The 19,473-nt window shown below is 34.6% G+C and overlaps 1 protein-coding gene across 7 annotated transcripts in view; it reads right to left on the bottom strand.

Moving 5' to 3' along the window:
* The window catches only part of LRR (Leucine-rich repeat), a 213,088-nt gene that overhangs the window by 123,611 nt on the left and 70,004 nt on the right, over window positions 1–19,473 (bottom strand). For all 7 annotated transcript variants that reach the window (XM_069835694.1, XM_069835674.1, XM_069835728.1 and 4 more), the window contains exon 3: window positions 643–693. In XM_069835694.1, the coding sequence (XP_069691795.1) occupies window positions 643–693 (51 nt within the window). The remainder of the gene's footprint in view (window positions 1–642; window positions 694–19,473) is intronic.

Here is a 19,473-nt window from a genome sequence, read left to right as displayed (position 1 = left end):
AAACTACTGTTAATGTAAGGTTCCTATTCCTGTATATTATTTCATGTAACTGTTTACTATAAAACCACTGTTAATGTAAGGTTCCTATTCCTGTATATTATTTCATGTAACTGTTTACTGTAAAATCACTGTTACTGTAAAATTCCTACTCCTGTATATATTTTGTTACTTTGTGTAATTGTTTATTCTAAAACCAATGCTTCCTCCTCTCCTCCATCTTCTACAATATTTTCCCTGTTACGTAATAAGACTGTTAAAATCTAGTTTCTTTTGTATAATCCAGGTTGCCTTGATAGTGTTTCTTAGTACTCATATTATAGCAATGTAAAATCAGTAAGTATTGCTGTTGTCGCCATTTGACCATTTTCTTATTATTTTTTTAGATAGATGTCAGTCGCCAAGAGTGTGTTATAAATTTTTCATAAAACATTGCTATGTAAAAGTACGTAGCAATGTGTGCTTTACTTTATACGGAAATAAAGTGATAGTTTTTTAAATAGAAGATAAATAAAAAAGTATCAAATAATGGCCTACTTCTGCAACAAAAGTAAATAAAATAAATTACTGTATTACTAATGTCGTGCTAACCTAGTTGGTTTTATGCTATAATATCTTGCTTTAAAAAGACAAGAGTAAACTCACCCTGGTTGGAACTTTGGCTGTGAGTAGAAACAATCTACATGGCGAGAAAACCTGTAACAAAAGTAAAAAACTATTGGATTACATACATCAAGTTTATGAATAAAGATCAACAAAATATATATTCATTCATTCATTGATAGTTTTCTGCCCAAGGGCAGGTCTTTCACTGCAAATCCAGCATTCTTCAATCTTCCCTATTTTCCGCCTTCCTCTTGCCCTACCTTGCTCGTAACCTAATCAAAAATATTGTGTTGTCATGTGTAGAACCCTGCCAACGGGCTACACCATTCCAGAATTTCAATATGGTTCAGGCTACATATTGCCTGTACATTCACAGAAAAGAAACCTTTCCTATATCGATAAAGTTCGGCATAATTTTAACCAGGTGATTGGATGGGGATGTGAGCAGTATATACAACCAATTACTCTTGGAAATCCTGACATGGCTGAAAATTCTCTCTGGATTTCAAGTCGTTCCCTGTCTGAGGTTGGGGGCTTTATGAGATTCTGCGACAACAAAGCAATTTCATACGTAACATTCCTAACTACTCGGCAAATAGTTGATTTGTGGACCCCAACAAGATCACGTAAGACTGCCTGAAAAATTCCAACAGCATAAAATTTCAGTGTTATTAGAACTTGGTTCATAGGAGAAAGTGGAAGGTTTCGATTTGACTGTCTGCATATATTTGTTTCAATTTTTGAAAGTAACAAAACACACGAATCCTTACTTAACCTAAATCTTTGCTCAAATTCTCTGTCATTATACATAAAAACAATTCATGTCTATCACGGAAATGCCTCCTTCTTAATAATATTTTTTTATTCTAAAATTTCTTCATCAGAAAATTATTGTAACGCTATAACTATTTACTATATAAATTACAGTAACTGCACTATAAAGAGAACAACATAAATACTTGATCAATGATCAGTGACTTAACCAGCAAAAATCTGTTGATCAAATCTGATGGAAGACTGATCTCCGATCAAATACTGATTGTTCTTTCTGCAACAGAAATAGAACTGATGGCCAATCAAACCCTCCTTGATCGCCAAACATATTTTGATCGGTGTTTCTGCAACAAGGCCTTAGCCTCCGCATACAATCCATTCATTATATTTTATTGTTATCTATCATCTGATATCGTCTTCTGCCCCAAACATTTCTCCCATAATATATACAGGATGAACAGTAAGTAACAGGCCTATCATTAATTTCAGGGTGATACTCTTTGAAATATTTCAAACAAAAAAGTTTAATAGAATTTTGCTCGTTTCTGCTTCCTTTCCGAGATAAAAATTGTTTTATATGAAACATATCATAGCGTGTTTTGGGAAAGCCATTGATTTAATTCCCAATATGCTCAGTCAATTTAAGAGAGCAGTGCATTATAATAAATGATAGAAAGAATGTTAGTTTTGTCCCTTAAATATGCAGAAATTTTTAAATTTCTTTTCAGAACGAAAAGTTACATTCGTTCGGATCAAATTTCTACACATTTAAAGGGCGAAGCTAAAGTTCTTTCAATCATTTATTATCATAATACACTGCTTTCTCAAATTGACTGAATATATAGGGAATTCTATCAACAGCTTTCCCAAAACATGCTATGAAATGTTTCATATAAAACAATTTTTATCTCGGAAAGGAAGCAGAAACGAGCAAAATTCTATTAAACTTTTTGTTTGAAATGTCTCAAAGAATAACCCCTTGAAATTAATGACATGACTTACTGTATATTTTTTTCTCGTAGCAGGAATTCAATTTTTTTTCTCACATGTAAAATTTTGAATTTGCATGTTAAAAGCTTTTTGCTCGGTTTCTTTATTTTTTTATGTTTAAGGCTTCTCTATGTAGGCGGCTATGGTTAAATACACACTATATACAATTATAATTCTTTGCAGTACACATGTATAGAAATAAGGCCCATACATGCAAAGATTTATCGAAAACTTATCTGTACAGACTTGCCTCAGAAAGGTACGGTATGTCTGAATTGGATGATCGCCCATATACACTCAGACTTACCTCCTAGACTTATAGTTCACAAATAAGACGCAAGAGGTCGTTGAAATCAATAATTCTCCATGGAGAAATGCAATCACGCGAGAAATACTATACCTTCATGCTTCTACCACAGTCTAGTATATACAGTCACGAAGCTCAATACGTAGTAAATATGCATCCATAGATAGTTGCTAACCACTAGGATCGCTACTATCGCCTCATTACAGACAATGCGAAATAGTACCTGCACAGTCTATTGTTTCCTGTAAACCTCATAAACTCAAGCTTCGTGACTGTATATACTAGACCAGCGTTTTTAAAACTTTTTTGAAGCCAGGACCACTTTTTTAAGTCAGAACAGTTCCGCGGACCACCTTACTCTTGTTCCCTTGGAAAGCAAATTTATCAGTTTTATAGCATACCAGTATATTTATATTTTAAAATATAATAAATTAATTATAATACTTTTCTAAATTATATTTTTTGTATCCAATCACAAGTAAGTTATAACAAGTTCTGTGCATTGTTGATTCATCGCTTGCCTGTTAGCAGTTATTTGTTTGAAATCCTTCTTATGTGGTACATGCTAGTAGTTGTCCATGTCTCTGTTAAATAGTGCCCATTATAAATAATGGAAAACTGGCTTTGATCCGGATTTTGAAAAGAAAGGAACATGATGATATGCTTCATTCAGGCAGTGCTAATAGTTCAGAAGCTGTGTGTGAAGAAATATATTAATTATAGTGCCAGTAAAGAAATATCTAGTCCTATTAGTAGCTGTTCAAAGAAAAAATACTTTCGTAAATATTACAAGCGTTGTTTGGAACTTGGATTTACTTGGTGTGGCAATAAGAGTGAACCAAAACCTCGGTACGTTGTTTGTTACAAAGTGCTTCCAAACGAGTGTATGAAACCCACGAAATTGAAACGGCATTTAGAGACTAAACACGCAAGTGTAAAAAATAAACCTGTCGGATTTTAAAATAGGCGGAATCTAAAATTTTTTGTATCGTCATCTGGAAAAAGAAATAAAAAAAAATAATGCAGAAACATGCCCGATTTTCAACAAGTAAAGATGAAATTTGGCACGTTCTATTATTGGTGTACGATGTACAGTACGTGTCCATTTCAATGTGCAGACTGGTTGTCGGCTAAACTATTAAGAAAATCATCAATATATGAAAAAGTTCGGTACTTTGGTCCTCTGTTATGAATTCAGGTGGTCCCTGGCTGGGTTACAGGCTCGGCACCAGATATGCAGGGAAAAGATGGCAAGAAACGCCACGTTCATAGTGCTTTAAATCCTTATTTTGTTGCTTAGAGTAGAGTGTGAAGTGGGTAGACGGGTATGGTAAGAAATTTCATAAAATATTAGTACTGAGAGAAAAAATGAAAGGCGATTGCTATGTGTAATTTCCAAAGTCTGAGATTTTCAGCTGTAGTGTGATACGCAATTCGTTTGAATTTTATTTTTTCTTCTGTCTTTTTTGAAGGACCACAAGGACAGAACTCAAGGACCACAGGTGATCCGCGGACCATAGTTTGAGAAACGCTGTACTAGACTATGGTTCTACGTTCATAGACACGACTGAGAATAGTTTCTTTTAAATCTGTGCTTTCTTAGATTTCCGCCATTTCGCTACAGAGAAATTTAAAACGAAACAATGACGAAATCTCAATCACATGCTTGCAGTATCGCTTGTTCTAGGTTTACTTTTCTCCCATTTAATTTGGATAGAGCTACAATCGGAAAAATTCTAGCAGTCGCTAAAATCAGGTGAGTTAACTCAAGGCCGAAAAGTTTTTAATACTTTTCACCCATATACAAGGGGGATTTGTCTGTGGATTTAGGTTTGTAGGTAAGACTCCGGATGTATGGGACCCTATACACACCAAACTCAGCTGAACATAATTGATTTTTGCAGATCAATAGAAGCATTTTGAAAATGAAGAATATAAATACATACTAGTAAACAAATAAACTGAAACTCTGAACTTCAGTAACACATCCTCCCGAACTACCGCTCTTATTCTACAAATTATTCTTATAACCATGTTTCATAATAATAGGCACTCTTGAAAACGTAGAAAGACGAATTTCGAAACGAATACGAAACGAAGGACGTCTAAATAAGATATATATGAATAAAAACTCAGTAACAGTATATTAATGCCAGCATTTTACAAAACATTTTACCATGTAGATGTTACTGCTATTCAGCGAAAGATTTGAGGGCTGAAATAGCACCTATATAAATCAATGAGGAGAGTTCGTTTGAAACAATCATGAGGTTTACTCACTCGAGATAATAGAGAAATTGATTCACAGATAAGATACGGACATGCTCAGCAAACGATTTTCCTTAAATATCCAACGAGAACAAAATTTAGATTATGATGCATATACGAGTATGCAGTCATAATATAAGCCATTTTGGTTATATAGGAAAAACCAATAAAATTTGACAACAAACTGCCTTACTTAAATATAAGCCACGACTATCTTACGAACTCTGTACCAAAGAGTAAAACCTCGAAAAAAATGCAAAATATGAGAAGGCATTTGGAAAATCTGCAGCACTACCTATGCAAATGGTTTTATAGATCCTGAGATACGAAGAATTGTTATTTACATTTTATTCAGATAATTTATTTAGTTGTTCTTCTTTACTCGTTAATCTGAAAAATTGTGGCTATCAGAGAGCTGCAGAACAGCGCTTAGAACGGTTTGTATTCGACATGTCTCAGAACAACCGGCGAGGTTGAGCATCCAACCGAATATTCGACTTTCAAGCGGTTGCGCCTGATTTGCTGGCTAGACAGAACGCACTTCATACAGGAACTCTGATGACATTTTTATAACTACACAAATGGAGTAACAATTGAAGGAAATTTACTTTTCCTAATTAAAAAAAAAAAGTGTTAGCTTGAAATAGGATTAAAACTGACTGGACACTTTGGTACATTTATCTTCATAACTAATATATAAATCAACTCTGTGGCCGGAAGGAAAAAGGTCTAAAGTCAATTTTTTGTGAAAATGAGATTTTTATATATTCTGAAAGTGGAAACAATTCTCTACAATCGCATCTAATAGATGCTATAGAGTTACCAACAACGAAAAAAAAAAAATCTCTACAATCTGGTAAAACGATAACAGTCAAATAAGACTCCTGACTGGATTTATAGAGCGTTACCAAATGTCCTAAGTACTTTTTGAATCGAGCACACACAGAATAAAGGACTTATGAATATTTAATATTAAAAAGGTCTAGCTTGTATTTTAGCTATTTTATCACATACTGAAGCCCTTTCTTTTTAAAACTTTAAGCACCAGGTAAACAGTCCTTTATTGTTTAAGACCTATTTTGCATTCCTCATAATTTACATTTCCTATTTATTTTGACATGAAAAAGGTCTTATGTTTAAATAGTCCCTTCTTCTCAGTTTGGGTTCTAGTCTTAAAAGGGCTTAAGTGTCGCTATTTTTGGAAATAATCAAGAAAATTGTTAAATGAACAAATAATATCAAGGAAAAAAAACCTCTTAATTAAAAGAACTCTATAGTTGACACCAATTTCAATCTTTCTACTGCTCTCCTGAAAAGTATAACATTTTTACTTACGACATTTTTCCTCCCGGCCACAGAACTAATGGACACCGGTAACAATAAAGGAGATAAGCGTAATGCATAGATGAACTCTGACGTGTAAATAAATACAAGAATAAAATAAATTACAATTACTTACAAAATAGAAGAGCAAATATGTACACACTTACTATTGTAACGTTCATACTTTAAACTCAAAATGCATAGGCTACCTCTGAAAGAGTAGTTGTTAATACAGCCTATGCCTTTTAATTATTCTAAGTGGATGTATTATTATTTCACTAATAAATCATTTTTAAGGAGATAAAAAGTTATTAACAAAAATGAAAGAAATCTCAAGCTATAATGATTGTAGCTTCATGATGCGTGCTGTTGCAGTACCTGGATTGCTGAATGAATGAATGAATGAATGAATGAATGAATGAATGAATGAATGAATGAATGGATGGGGAGAGAGGAAGAAATATAAATTGAAAGGTACACGATGATAATCGCGTCCTTGCAACGATTCTTGGAGCTCCTGAATGGCTCAATATTATCTGTCTTCCATGATCCAGAGCCGTTCTCGGACATTCGTTAAACCGAACATTGGACCACTCCGCGAGACGGAAGAGCTTCTTATACTGTCTATAGCGCCAGGCGTTTAGTTGTAATATAACATTTTTATTTTTCGTAAATGGTTGCGCACCGACTTTAGTGGCTATGTAGAAACAGGAACAATTCGTGAGAATCGCTTATCGAAAAAAGGAAGGAATTTTGACTGTAAAAACAGTAAACACAGCGGAATCACTGTTGAGAGATGACTATGCAATTATTACATTGTTACAAATGCTTCAACATGCCATGGAGTGAATCCAGTGATGTCTGTAATACGATATTCGAGACAAGATATTCATGAATTATGGATATCGACTAAGAAAACTTGCACAAATATGCTCCTGTTGTAGTTTAGGCGTTTCATCGCTCATTGCTAATTAGTAAGGAGCGGATTCCTATGTAATTAAATATTCTTTTTGAATGTGATAAAACACAATTAACAAAGTTAAAAATTCCAAATGTCAAGTTTCAAGTTTAAAACCCGAATTTTATTTCACATAAAAACACATATTTTCACAAAAAAATTATGTAAATACATATTTTCAGGAAATCTATTATAAACACATACTGTAAATCTTGAAGTTTTTTACTTAAATAATTTTTTTACAAGAACTTTTAAATATTTTAAAACTAAATCAATTATACCGCTCAGAAGTACGTTATCTTTTTAGGAATTCTTGGTTACTTCGTGTTTTTAAGCGCTGTGTGGTGTATCCGTGATCCATTTTTGTAATAGTATCGCCTCAAGTTCTGAGAACTGCTAGGCAGCATATCAGTGTTATTATTAGAGAATAAATTAACATGGACAAGGAGGAGAGATCTTGCAACACATAATTAGGAATGTTTATTGTTGCTGAAGATGATTTCATTCCACGCTTTGTTTGTGAAACACAACAGATAAGAGCTCGGGTATGAACATTATTTAATTTAAACAAATCTCTCGCCTCTCGCTCATGTCTATCAAGTACGGCAATATGTCTTATTGTGATTCCCTGTTATCGGGCATCGTCAATCGATATCCTTCAAGGTATATTGAAAGATGGTTGTTTAAAAAACGATTTGGCTTTCCTATTAGCAAATCTAAGCTTTTTGTGTAACACCATAAAAAACTCGAAACATCGAAAAACCTGTTGTCTGAAACAGGGAGGTGCGTGCCGTGGAAATAGACTCGCTACCAGGTTCAGATGTACAAGTCCTAAGGAACAAATTCCAGACTGTGTTTGGGAAAAACAGTGGATGTAAAAAAATGTGTGTATCTGTAGGTGAAATTGACGGTGTTTGTGTTTGTAACATTCCTCTCTTTAAATATGCACATCTGACGTTCTGTGATGTGGAAAGATCGTTTTCACAGTATAAGTCGTTGTTCAGAGATAATCGGCATGCATTTTGATGGAGAATTTGGAGATGACCTTTGTTGTTGGCTGTAATTATCGGCCAACTACTAGCACTCAAGTGTGGTTGGTGAGTACCTACTTAGTAATATTTTTTTTTCCAAGCTAAGTAAGGTATTTTTGTCATATTTAAAATAAATGTATTTAAATTTTTTAGCACATAAAAATCCGCTCCCTACTAATTAGTAGGCCTACTTACTGTACCTAACACTCAATGCTACAAACTCATAAGGGCCTGGTTGTCCAATAAAATTTCCAGGATGTAGTACAGAACTGCCTGACAAAAAGTGTGATGGAAGGAACCATAGGCCTATATCCGAAAGCAATGAGACCACTGAAAAAAACAAAGGTGTTATGCTGCTGGAAATTGTAATTGTGCGACTCGAACGATGTGCACAATAGTGTAATATTAGTGCGGGAACGGCTTCTTTGCAAAACGAGTATGCAATTCGGAGCGCGAGCGCGAGAGCAAGCGAGTGTGACAATCATGCGAATTACACTGGCTCTTCCTGTAAGTGTGTTACACGCTATTTTTTCTACGAAAACATAATTAAACGTAATTAATTTAATTATAATTGAAAATATTTTTAAAAACGTTAAAACGTGTTTTCATCTACGTCATCACGTTTGTTGCCAAGACACTAGTAGGAATCCATTGTTGATATAAACAGTTATTCAGTTTGGACGACATTTGTATGCTTACTTATTTACTTACTGGCTTTTAAGGAACCCGGAGGTTCATTGCCGCCCTCACATAAGCCTGCCATTCGTCCCTATCCTGATCAAAATTAATCCAGTCTCTATCATTATATACCACCTCCCTCAAATCCATTTTAATATTATCTTCCCATCTACGTCTCGGCCTCCCCAAAGGTCTCTTTCCCTCCGGCCTCTCAACTAACACTCTATATGCATTTCTGGATTCGGCCATACGTGTTACATGCCCTGGCCATCTCAAACGTCTGGATTTAATGTTCCTAATTATTTATTTTTATTTTATTGGGTTATTTTACGACGCTGTATCAACATCTAGGTTATTTAGCGTCTGAATGAAATGGAGGTGATAATGCCGGTGAAATGAGTCCGGGGTCCAGCACCGAAAGTAAACCAGCATTTGCTCGTATTGGGTTGAGGGAAAACCCCGGAAAAAACCTCAACCAGGTAACTTGCCCCGATCGGGATTCGAACCCGGTCCGCCTGGTTTCGCGGCCAGACGCGCTGACCGTTACTCCACAGGTGTAGACCGTTCCTAATTATGTCAGGTGAAGAATACAATGCGTGCAGTTCTGTGTTGTGTAACTTTCTCCATTCCCCTGTAACTTCATCCCTCTTAGTCCCAAATATTTTCCTAAGCACCTTATTCTCAAACACCCTTAACCTAAGTTCCTCTCTCAAAGTGAGAGTCCAAGTTTCACAACCATAATAATGTTTCAATACGTAAGTCGTTCTGAATTATGGATTTTGAAGACGAGAAGAGGAAGTGTTTACGGGCACATCACCAGACGAGGCAGCAATAGTGAAAATATCTTCAAGAGAACTAGAGAGAACATGGTACCAGTACTTTCTTAGCATGGTGCGAAAATGTTAAAGATAAACACTGCACTGAAAAGGTATTGCTTGCTTATTTCATTGACAAATCAACAAAATCAAAGACAGCAACGCTATGGTCAGTTTACTCTATGCTCAGGAGTATGCTAACTTTAGAAAATAATGTGGATATTTCATTTACGAGAGAAGACTGTAGTGTGCAGAAAGTGCGTACGCACTGAATGTAGGAAATCGTACTTCCAATGTCAATTCTGTTTCCAGGAAACCTATCATTCCGCAATTTCGTAGAAAAATGTGATCAAGCTTTAGGTATGATGCTTCGTAACATACCACAACAAATAAAAATAATTTTGTATAGGTAGGGGAGAGTCGGGTAGTATCGGACATCGGGTAGTATCGGACAGTGCGTTTCTTTCATCTACCACCATATGGTAGGTAGTACCTGAATGACATGGTTACGTTTCTCTATGCGACATCACAGAAAAGTAACCATGTCAATCAGGTACTATCATCGTGTGGTAGATGAAAGAAACTCACTGTTCGATATTACCCGATGTCCGATACTACCCGACTCTCCCCTATATTTAATTACACAAAGCTAACGATCTTCTGTAAATATTCTGTATTTGTTATAAATAATGAATTATAATTTTGATTTATTGTATATTCTATGCGCTATTGTGCCTTGCATGCCTCAATCTATTTATTTTCATTAGTTAAGAGGTTAGGTACAGCTTTACAGCAGTAAAATTTTGAAATTATTAAACATTTTTCCCTCCTTTACTGTATCTTGTACAATAATGAAAATTAGTATGTGTAAAATACTGTCCTTCTGTTATATTAAAAAATATTTTTACAATTTAAAAAATTATTTACATTTTTTCTTCAAAATTCAGTTCACTGTGCAGCGATGAAGCGTTTCCCACATAGCTAAAAAACTATCAAACATTCTGTGATGAAATGTTTTGTATGTATTTTATGCATGTCATATCTACAATATGATGCAAGATCACTTCTCTACCTTTGATAAATTGTCTGATAAAAAATAAATTCATTTAAAAATGGTCAAATGTCAGTATTTTCTTCTAACATAAAATTTAAAAAAATTATTTATTAAGGAATGTAGTTGAAAGAACATGATATTGTAAACATGAGTTTGATCAATAAAATAACAGAGAACATGAAAAAGTTAACAAGTTTATGAGTTATGAGGGAAACGCTTCATCACTGCACAGTGAACTGCCAACATTTTGAATTTCGAAAAAAAATATATATAAATAATTTTCTTTTATTGTAAAAAAATATTTTTTTCATATAGCAGAAGGACAGTATTTTACACATACCAATTTTCATTATTGTACAAGATATAGTAATGGAAGGAAAAAATGTTGAATATTTTCAAAAAATTTTACTGCTGTAAGCTGTACCTAACCCCTTAAAAATAAAATTAATTGCATTTGGAAGACCTAAATAAAAAAAAAATGAGTTACTTCCCAAATATTTCTTATTCCACGTCAGTATCCCAAAAGGTAATACTATTAATATGAACGTCACTACATCAGCAAAGACAAACAGATCTTTCTGGAAAAAGGAACGCCTTTCCAAGCACACATTAAAACGATTCAATTTTTACGCTTAGAAAAGATACAAAATGAAATAAAATACGTAGCATAAAATCCATCTTAACAATGAAGTGTTTGCAATTTTGGGTGACTTTCAAATATTTAATTTTGCCGTTAATAAAGATGATTTACATGATGAATTTTGTTGTTCCAGAGATGCATTAAAATGTGCAGTCTCTACAGAAAGTAAATGCTTGGCAGAAATGGTTTTCAATGCTGACCAGGTTAAAATTAAAAAAATTCATATTGAAAAAAAAAACTGGTGAGTTTTGTTCTAAGCTTAGCAGGTAGTAAAGTCCGGGTCAGCTTACTTCATACCTTAAGGGTGAAACCTAATCATTTTTCTTCCATTACTACATATGCTAGTGGATTGTGATGATTTTCTAGTTTGCAGGTTGAATTTTCTTTTGCCAACTTCGTTTCGAATTTCGATACTGACAAATACTACAAATGGTAGTGATTTTGTAACTAGTATGTTGGCAGCTGAGACAAAATAATATCGACAATATTAAATTTGTCGGTACTGGAGTTCCATGAAATTGAAATTGTACTAGATTTCTGAGCCTGTTACTGGAAACTAGTGAAATTTGAACACACTAATAATTAATATCAGTATTAATATTAATATATAATAGTTATTTTATGTGTTTCGTTGTGGTTATAATTCAAGACTATAGTCAGGTAAGTTTTCGGAGTTAGTAGGCTACTAATAATTTCATGTGGTCAAACAAAATTCATTTTTAGGTTGGATCTCGTGAATCAATTGTTTAGTCAAACCAATGAATTTCGTATTGCCAGACAAAATACTTGACATGTTGATCCCTTTCTCGTATAGCTTGCCTACGAAAATGTTACAAATTATTGAATTACAGTAGAACTTGGTTATAACGACATCCAAGGGACCTTGAAAATTATGTTGTTATAAACGAGTGTCGTAGTAACCGAGATTTATATTATCAGTCTAGTGAGGTGGAAAATGAAAAATAATAGACATAATTAGGCTTATTTTAGATTTATGTATTCACTTTTAAGCATACCATGAACACAATAAAATACGTGTACAATTACAAATACAATATTCTGTATTAAAACAGTTTGTTCATTACTCACCAAACTTATTTACTGAGGAGTGAAATAATCAGTCATTTTACTCTGTTGTCTCCTACTTGCCCAATATACACTTTCTAAATTAAATTCTATGTTCATTATTTCAGTTGCAATTTCACTGCTCCTTCTCCTAGCTTCATACTCCCTCCTCTAGCTTCATAGAAATGTTCACAATTCTAATGGCTTCTAAAGTGTCACTCACTTCTTTTAGTGGCCATACTACGTTAAAATGCGTGCACTTAGTGAAAACTTCCTGTCGAAACTGACCGCATGCAGGTACCATTAACAGGTACAGCATGAATTCGGGCAGGTTACAATGGGATGGGAAATCTGCCTGCATTCCAGAGGTCTATGATAGAAGGGAACAATAAAGGATATGCCAGATTTTAGAAAAATACTTTGGTTCTTGGAAAATTGTATTCCAAACTGAGGTTGAAAATGACGTTATATGCGAGGTAGACGCATATACGTTTGTCGTATTAACCAAGATAGAAAAGCATATGTCTTATGGGGAATTAGTTGGGACCACAGAATATTTGACGTTATAGGCGAGGTGTCGCACAAAACGAGGTCGCTATAACCAAGTTCTACTGTATTTAGAATAACATTCCAACATAAAGTACGGTAAGTAAATAAGTCAATTAGTACGAAGGATAGTGTGATATCTGGTATCAGTTGGCAACACTGACAAGACGGCAATATTTGCTGTTTAGCAACTGTTTTTATGTGACCCTCACTATAATGCTGACAGAGAGATAGAGGGCGAGAGATCGCGTTTTCTCTCATGAACAATAAGTGGACAGATGTTTGACACACCTAGTCGAAGGCTACGATCGCGCCACAATTTGAAAACCAGTGTTCTACACAAAAGATTCTGAAAACGAACATGATCCTAGTGTGAGTAGCAGCCTCGCTTGTGCGAGAAACTGCCTCTCACGGAACAAACGGGCTGCGTAATGCCAAGTCCCTGACCCTCCCTCTAATAACGGACGTTCAATCTGCATCCGGATTGGATTCCCTGCGATGAGAGGAAATAGCGACTCATTAACTTTAATATGCAACTTGGTTCCCTACTGATACAAAATCCTGGTCCCACGAAATCTACCTTATAACGCTTTAAACAACATTAAATTGTGTACAGAAATACAGTCTTAGTCCTCAGTTGTTTAAGATTAGGTTGTTTAGAAATATTTTAAATGCACAGGATTAGTTTTTTTAGGTTTAATTTTTATTTATTATTATTATTATTATTATTATTATTATTATTATTATTATTATTTTACACAGTCATTACTTTATTTTTCCATTAACACTTATACCTAGGTAATTGTCATTATCTCAATGTAACACGTGCTGTGCTGATCATACTAATTGTACTATTCCTTTAGTTGTGAGATTATATTCATATGTATTACTTTTTTTTTTTAAGTTAATACTGTATTGCCTACTAGAATGTATTTTCCTGTTTGTGGTTATGTATTCAGTCTCTTTTTTATTATATATTCTTTTATTATTGTTATTTTAAAGTTAATACTGATTGTGTATATGTATTCAATCTCTCTTTTTTTACTTTATTATATTTATTATTACTTTTTAAGTTAATATTTGTATACCGGTATGTATTTTTCTGTATGTGATTTGATCCTGGTTGAGTGGCAGAGAAGGCCTAATGGCCTTAACTCTGCCAGGGAAAATAAAACTATTATTATTATTTACATATTAACACCTTTATCGTAATGGCTAACAATTGTTTAAACATGGATTACTTGCTTAATGGATGCCCTTGACACAACCGTCATTGTCCGTAGTTAAAAAAATTTCGTAATTATTTATCTGAAGTTCGAGCTCTCGTAACAGGATTGCTGAAAATTATATAATAAAAAGAAAACAATTAAAAAACACATGGAACAGTTGAATATCCGTATATCACCACTATACAGGTCTAATAATAACTTATTCATCCCACAAGCACTCGACGTCAAGTCCTAGAGAAAAGTTCATGGCAACAGATTCAACAGATAGGTTCCCCTTTCTTAGCTCCGAAACGTTGGATGTTTCTACATCTAGGACACGGTGTAAATATCCAAATACTAGATCAAATACTGAAAATAAATCACTTATAATTTTAAATTTATAATTTCGAGGAGACGGCCTCCAGATATGGAGGATAGCTGTGAATATATTGAATAAGCAGTCGCAGACAGCCGATGAGGGGTGGTCCTCCAGCTTGGGGGTTGGGCAAAGGGCTAACAACCCATCACCGTAAAAAAACAGCTTGTTACGAAACCTTCAAATAAGCCTCGGAATGGGACTGATTCTCTGGCACGACCACAGCAAAGGAATAAGGTTTTGAGATTTGGTACTTGGAATGTTAGGTGGAAAAATTCAAATACCTGGAAGCAACAGTAACAAATATAAATGATAATCGGGAGGAAATTAAACACAGAATAAATATGGGAAATGCCTGTTATTATTCGGTTGAGAAGCTTTTATCATCCAGTCTGCTGTCAAAAAATCTGAAAGTTAGAATTTATAAAGCAGTTATATTACCGGTTGTTTTTTATGGTTGTGAAACGTGGACTCTCACTTTGAGAGAGGAACATAGGTTAAGGGTGTTTGAGAATAAGGTGCTTAGGAAAATATTTGGGGCTATGAGGGATGAAGTTACAGGAGAATGGAGAAAGTTACACAACACAGAACTGCACACATTGTATTCTTCACCTGACATAATTAGGAACATTAAATCCAGACGTTTGAGATGGGCAGGGCATATAGCACGTATGGGCGAATCCAGAAATGCATATGGAGTGATAGTTGGGAGGCCGGAGGGAAAAAGACCTTTAGGGAGGCCGAGACGTAGATGGGAAGATAATATTAAAATGGATTTGAAGGAGGTGTGATATGATGATGGAGACTGGATTAATCTTGCTCAAGATAGGGACCAATGGCGGGCTTATGTGCGGGGGGCAATGAACCTCCGGGTTCCTTAAAAGCCAGTAAGTAAGTAAGTAAGTAAGTAAGTAAGTAAGTAAGTAAGTAAGTAAGTAAGTAAGTAAGTAAGTAAGTAAGTAAGTAAGTAAGCTACTATTTAATTAAAGCAGTAACACAATAATGGAATATGGAACCCACCAAGAATGAAGAATGAAACTGGCGTTATGAATATATTGAAGGAGGGGTAGGAGGACTCTGTAGTGCTCAGGAAAAGTGGCACAAGTCAAAAATGTTAATTTTACAGGAGAAGGAAAAAAAAACTGTCTTCACACTGGTTTATGTCGATTTGAGTTTCTTCTGTATGAATTATTGTAATGGGAGAAATACTTATGTATCTTTTCCTAAGCGAGCAGATGTTCCGTAAGTTGTCAATAAACTAATAAAAATTGTTTGTGGAAATTGACTTATGCCACTTTTCCCAAGCATTACAGAACTATGTTTTTATGTAGATTTTGTTACTCTGACAGTGAAAAATTAGAGAAGGGAAAACTATTATGGATTAAAAAACACTCAAATTTAAATATGTCACTTTTTAAGTTCAAGGAGGGGGTTCAAACCCGGTAACCTTCCCTTGCACACGCCCCTGTAAGCATGTGACTGACTTCATTTACGTACTTTGGCAAGCAAAAATTAGTTACCAGCTATAAATGCAAACTATTCCACATCTACGGTAAGGAAATTGTCTTTAATGGAATTCCGTAAGGAACAAAGTAAATGTCTTTAAACATCGTGAAGTAGTCTAAACTAAGTACACAGTATGTCTGTTTTTCGTCATGACAAACGGTACGTAAGCAGACGATTCCATGATATGGGATGTATCCGCGAAACTATTTGAGATGTAAATTTCAAAAAACAGTAATGCATATAACACATGACAAAAGTATTACGTGTACGCATATTTTCTGTCAAAATACAAGAGTGTAGCATATGGCTAGTCATCTGTAAGACGACGACATTATCGATTTTAAAGCATAAGGTATTTAGAAAGTCATACACATATTTGTGTGTCGCGAGGCGATCTTATTTGCAGAAACAACAGGAAATTTGCAAACTCAGTCGAAAATTAGTTTGTGCGAGATCGTGCGTATTTGCTTGGTTTCCGCACAAAACCAACCCGCGGTAAGTCTTGAATTCCACATTCAGTATTCCCAACCGAACACACACAACAATTTCCCTCTTCTTACCGCTTAAGTGACATATTCATTTTACTGCTTTAGGCTTTTAACATATTATTTTTAGAGACGTTCAATATAGTAATAATTATAAATTGGAAACTTACCACTGCAATTTCACCTAAATTGCACTGTTAATTATTGTTTTTAAATATTTGCAAAAATTAAGTAAACTCTACAACTCCACTAAAGTTACTGCATTTCGTGATGCATGTAACATTAAGGAAGCCGTTTGTTTTAAGTTCGTTTTTATAGACTGGGGGGAAAAAAAAGACAGGCGTATATCACGGTCTGCTGGAGTATAGTAAACACAGAAAACATTTTAAAGCAACAATGTTGAAGATAGATATTTTTGTTTTCCAAAATTGTCATCATTGAACAGAAACCAAGATGGAGATTTCATTGCAACTAATTAGAAATTCCTCTTTCAGGTATGTAATAAACGATCTTCGCACAAAATAATGTACGATACACGAGCGGTATGTTTTCTTTCAATTCTCAGAAATTAAAAAAGCTCAACTACGTTTCGCTTTTTCAAACTTTTCCTCGAACATGAAAACTTCAACATACCGCTCTTGTAACGCATATTACTATTTAAATTTCTTTCCTGATCCTACGTGATCCTTTTTTTTATTACACGAAATACACTTCAAAATACAAACAATATATTTACGGGAACAAAGGTAGACGGAAATGCGCATTTCCTCATTCATAAGATTAAAGAAAAAAACCAGTGATTTAGGCAAGAGGCCCATCTGTCAGGCCAATGTCCTGTATATAGTGAAGATCACATAAGAGCAGTTCCTAAAAGTCTAATTTGGCTATGTCTTCAGTGTTGCCAACTAATACCAGATATCATCAAAGAGGGTAAAATGACAATGCTGCGTACTGAAATAATACTTACTTACTTACAAATGGCTTTTAAGGAACCCGAAGGTTCACTGCCGCTCTCACATAAGCCCGCCAGCGGTCCCTATCCTGTGCAAGATTAATCCAGTCTCTATCATCATACCCCACCTCCTTCAAATCCATTTTAATATTATCCTCCCATTTACGTCTCGGCCTCCCTAAAGGTCTTTTTCCCTCCGGTTTCCCAACTAACACTCTATATGCATTTCTGGATTCGCCCATACGTGCTACATGCCCTGCCCATCTCAAACGTCTGGATTTTAAGTTCCTAATTATGTCAGGTGAAGAATACAATGCGTGCAGTTCTGTGTTGTGTAATTTTCTCCATTCTCCTGTAACTTCATCCCGCTTAGCCCCAAATATTTTCCTAAGCACCTTATTCTCAAACACCCTTAACCTATGTTCCTCTCTCAGAGTGAGAGTCCAAGTTATGTTATGTTATGTTTTATTTAACGACGCTCGCAACTGCAGAGGTTATATCAGCGTCGCCGGATGTGCCGGAATTTTGTCCCGCAGGAGTTCTTTTACATGCCAGTAAATCTACTGACATGAGCCTGTCGCATTTAAGCACACTTAAATGCCATCGACCTGGCCCGGGATCGAACCCGCAACCTTGGGCATAGAAGGCCAGCGAGTCCAAGTTTCACAACCATATAGGAGAACCGGTAATATAACTGTTTTATAAATTCTAACTTTCAGATTTTTGGACAGCAAACTGGATGATAAGAGCTTCTCAACCGAATAATAACACGCATTTCCCATATTTATTCTGCGTTTAATTTCCTCCCGAGTGTCATTTATATTTGTTACTGTTGCTCCAAGATATTTGAATAATAATAATAATAATAATAATAATAATAATAATAATAATAATAATAATAATAGGCCTAATAATAATAATAATAATAATAATAATATAGTGTTAACAATAACAATGTCTTGTTTATTTACCACATCTCATCTTTATGTTGCGAGGTGTTTCCTAAATGGTTCAATAATTTATTTATGAAATAGTATATTTTCCTCCTGGACTTCTCGCACATTATGTTGGTAATTAGGATTAGTATGATCTAATATTACAATTTATTTTGACAGGCAACATGAACTTTATTGCTTTGATTAAAGAGTTTACGATTCATAAGACCTAACCTAAAAATGTATTTACTTACTTGCATTTTCATCAGTTTGCTTTACTGTAAATCGAAATCATTGCTGCCAACATAACAGAAAATAACTACTAGTTGCATTTGTCAGTATCCGAAATTCGAAACGAAGTTGGTAAAAGAAAATTCAACCTGAGAGCTAGAAAATCACTATAATCCACTAGCATATTTAGTAATAGTGGAAAAATGGTTAGGTTTCACCCTTACGGTATTAACCAATTTTGTAGTCTAAACTCTTAATTTTCTTACATTTTTGCTAGATTATGAATTGTTCTTTGAATTAGGCCTAGTGATAAAGTCCGAATAAATTATGTCACATTATAGCCTGAAAAAATGTATGATACAGTGTTTTAAAATCTATAGATAGTAAATCAACTTCCAAAGTGAGTAAAGAATAAAGATACGTTATAATACCTAATACCTACTAAAGTATTAAAGTTTTTTTTCAATACAACCCGATAGGAGGCACCAGCAGCGTTGAAAACGACGTTAAACATAGGTTGGATAGGGTCTTGAAAAAAATCAGTGAGGAATTTTAAAGATGATTTTATAGAAATGAGAAAAGAATTGTATTTTTTCAGTCTTCTTGACATTCCGGGACAAACGTAATTCGACACAGGACAAATAATTAAAATCCAAAACAATCCTGGGAAATCCAGGACGTCTGGCAACCTTGGGCGCTACAAATAGCATAGGCCTACAGTATGTCTA

Source organism: Periplaneta americana, chromosome 1 (genome assembly GCF_040183065.1).
Source record: "Periplaneta americana isolate PAMFEO1 chromosome 1, P.americana_PAMFEO1_priV1, whole genome shotgun sequence".
Taxonomy (NCBI): domain Eukaryota; kingdom Metazoa; phylum Arthropoda; class Insecta; order Blattodea; family Blattidae; genus Periplaneta; species Periplaneta americana.
Note: the sequence above shows the minus strand (reverse complement) of the source record. Positions and strands in the feature narration are given on the sequence as shown.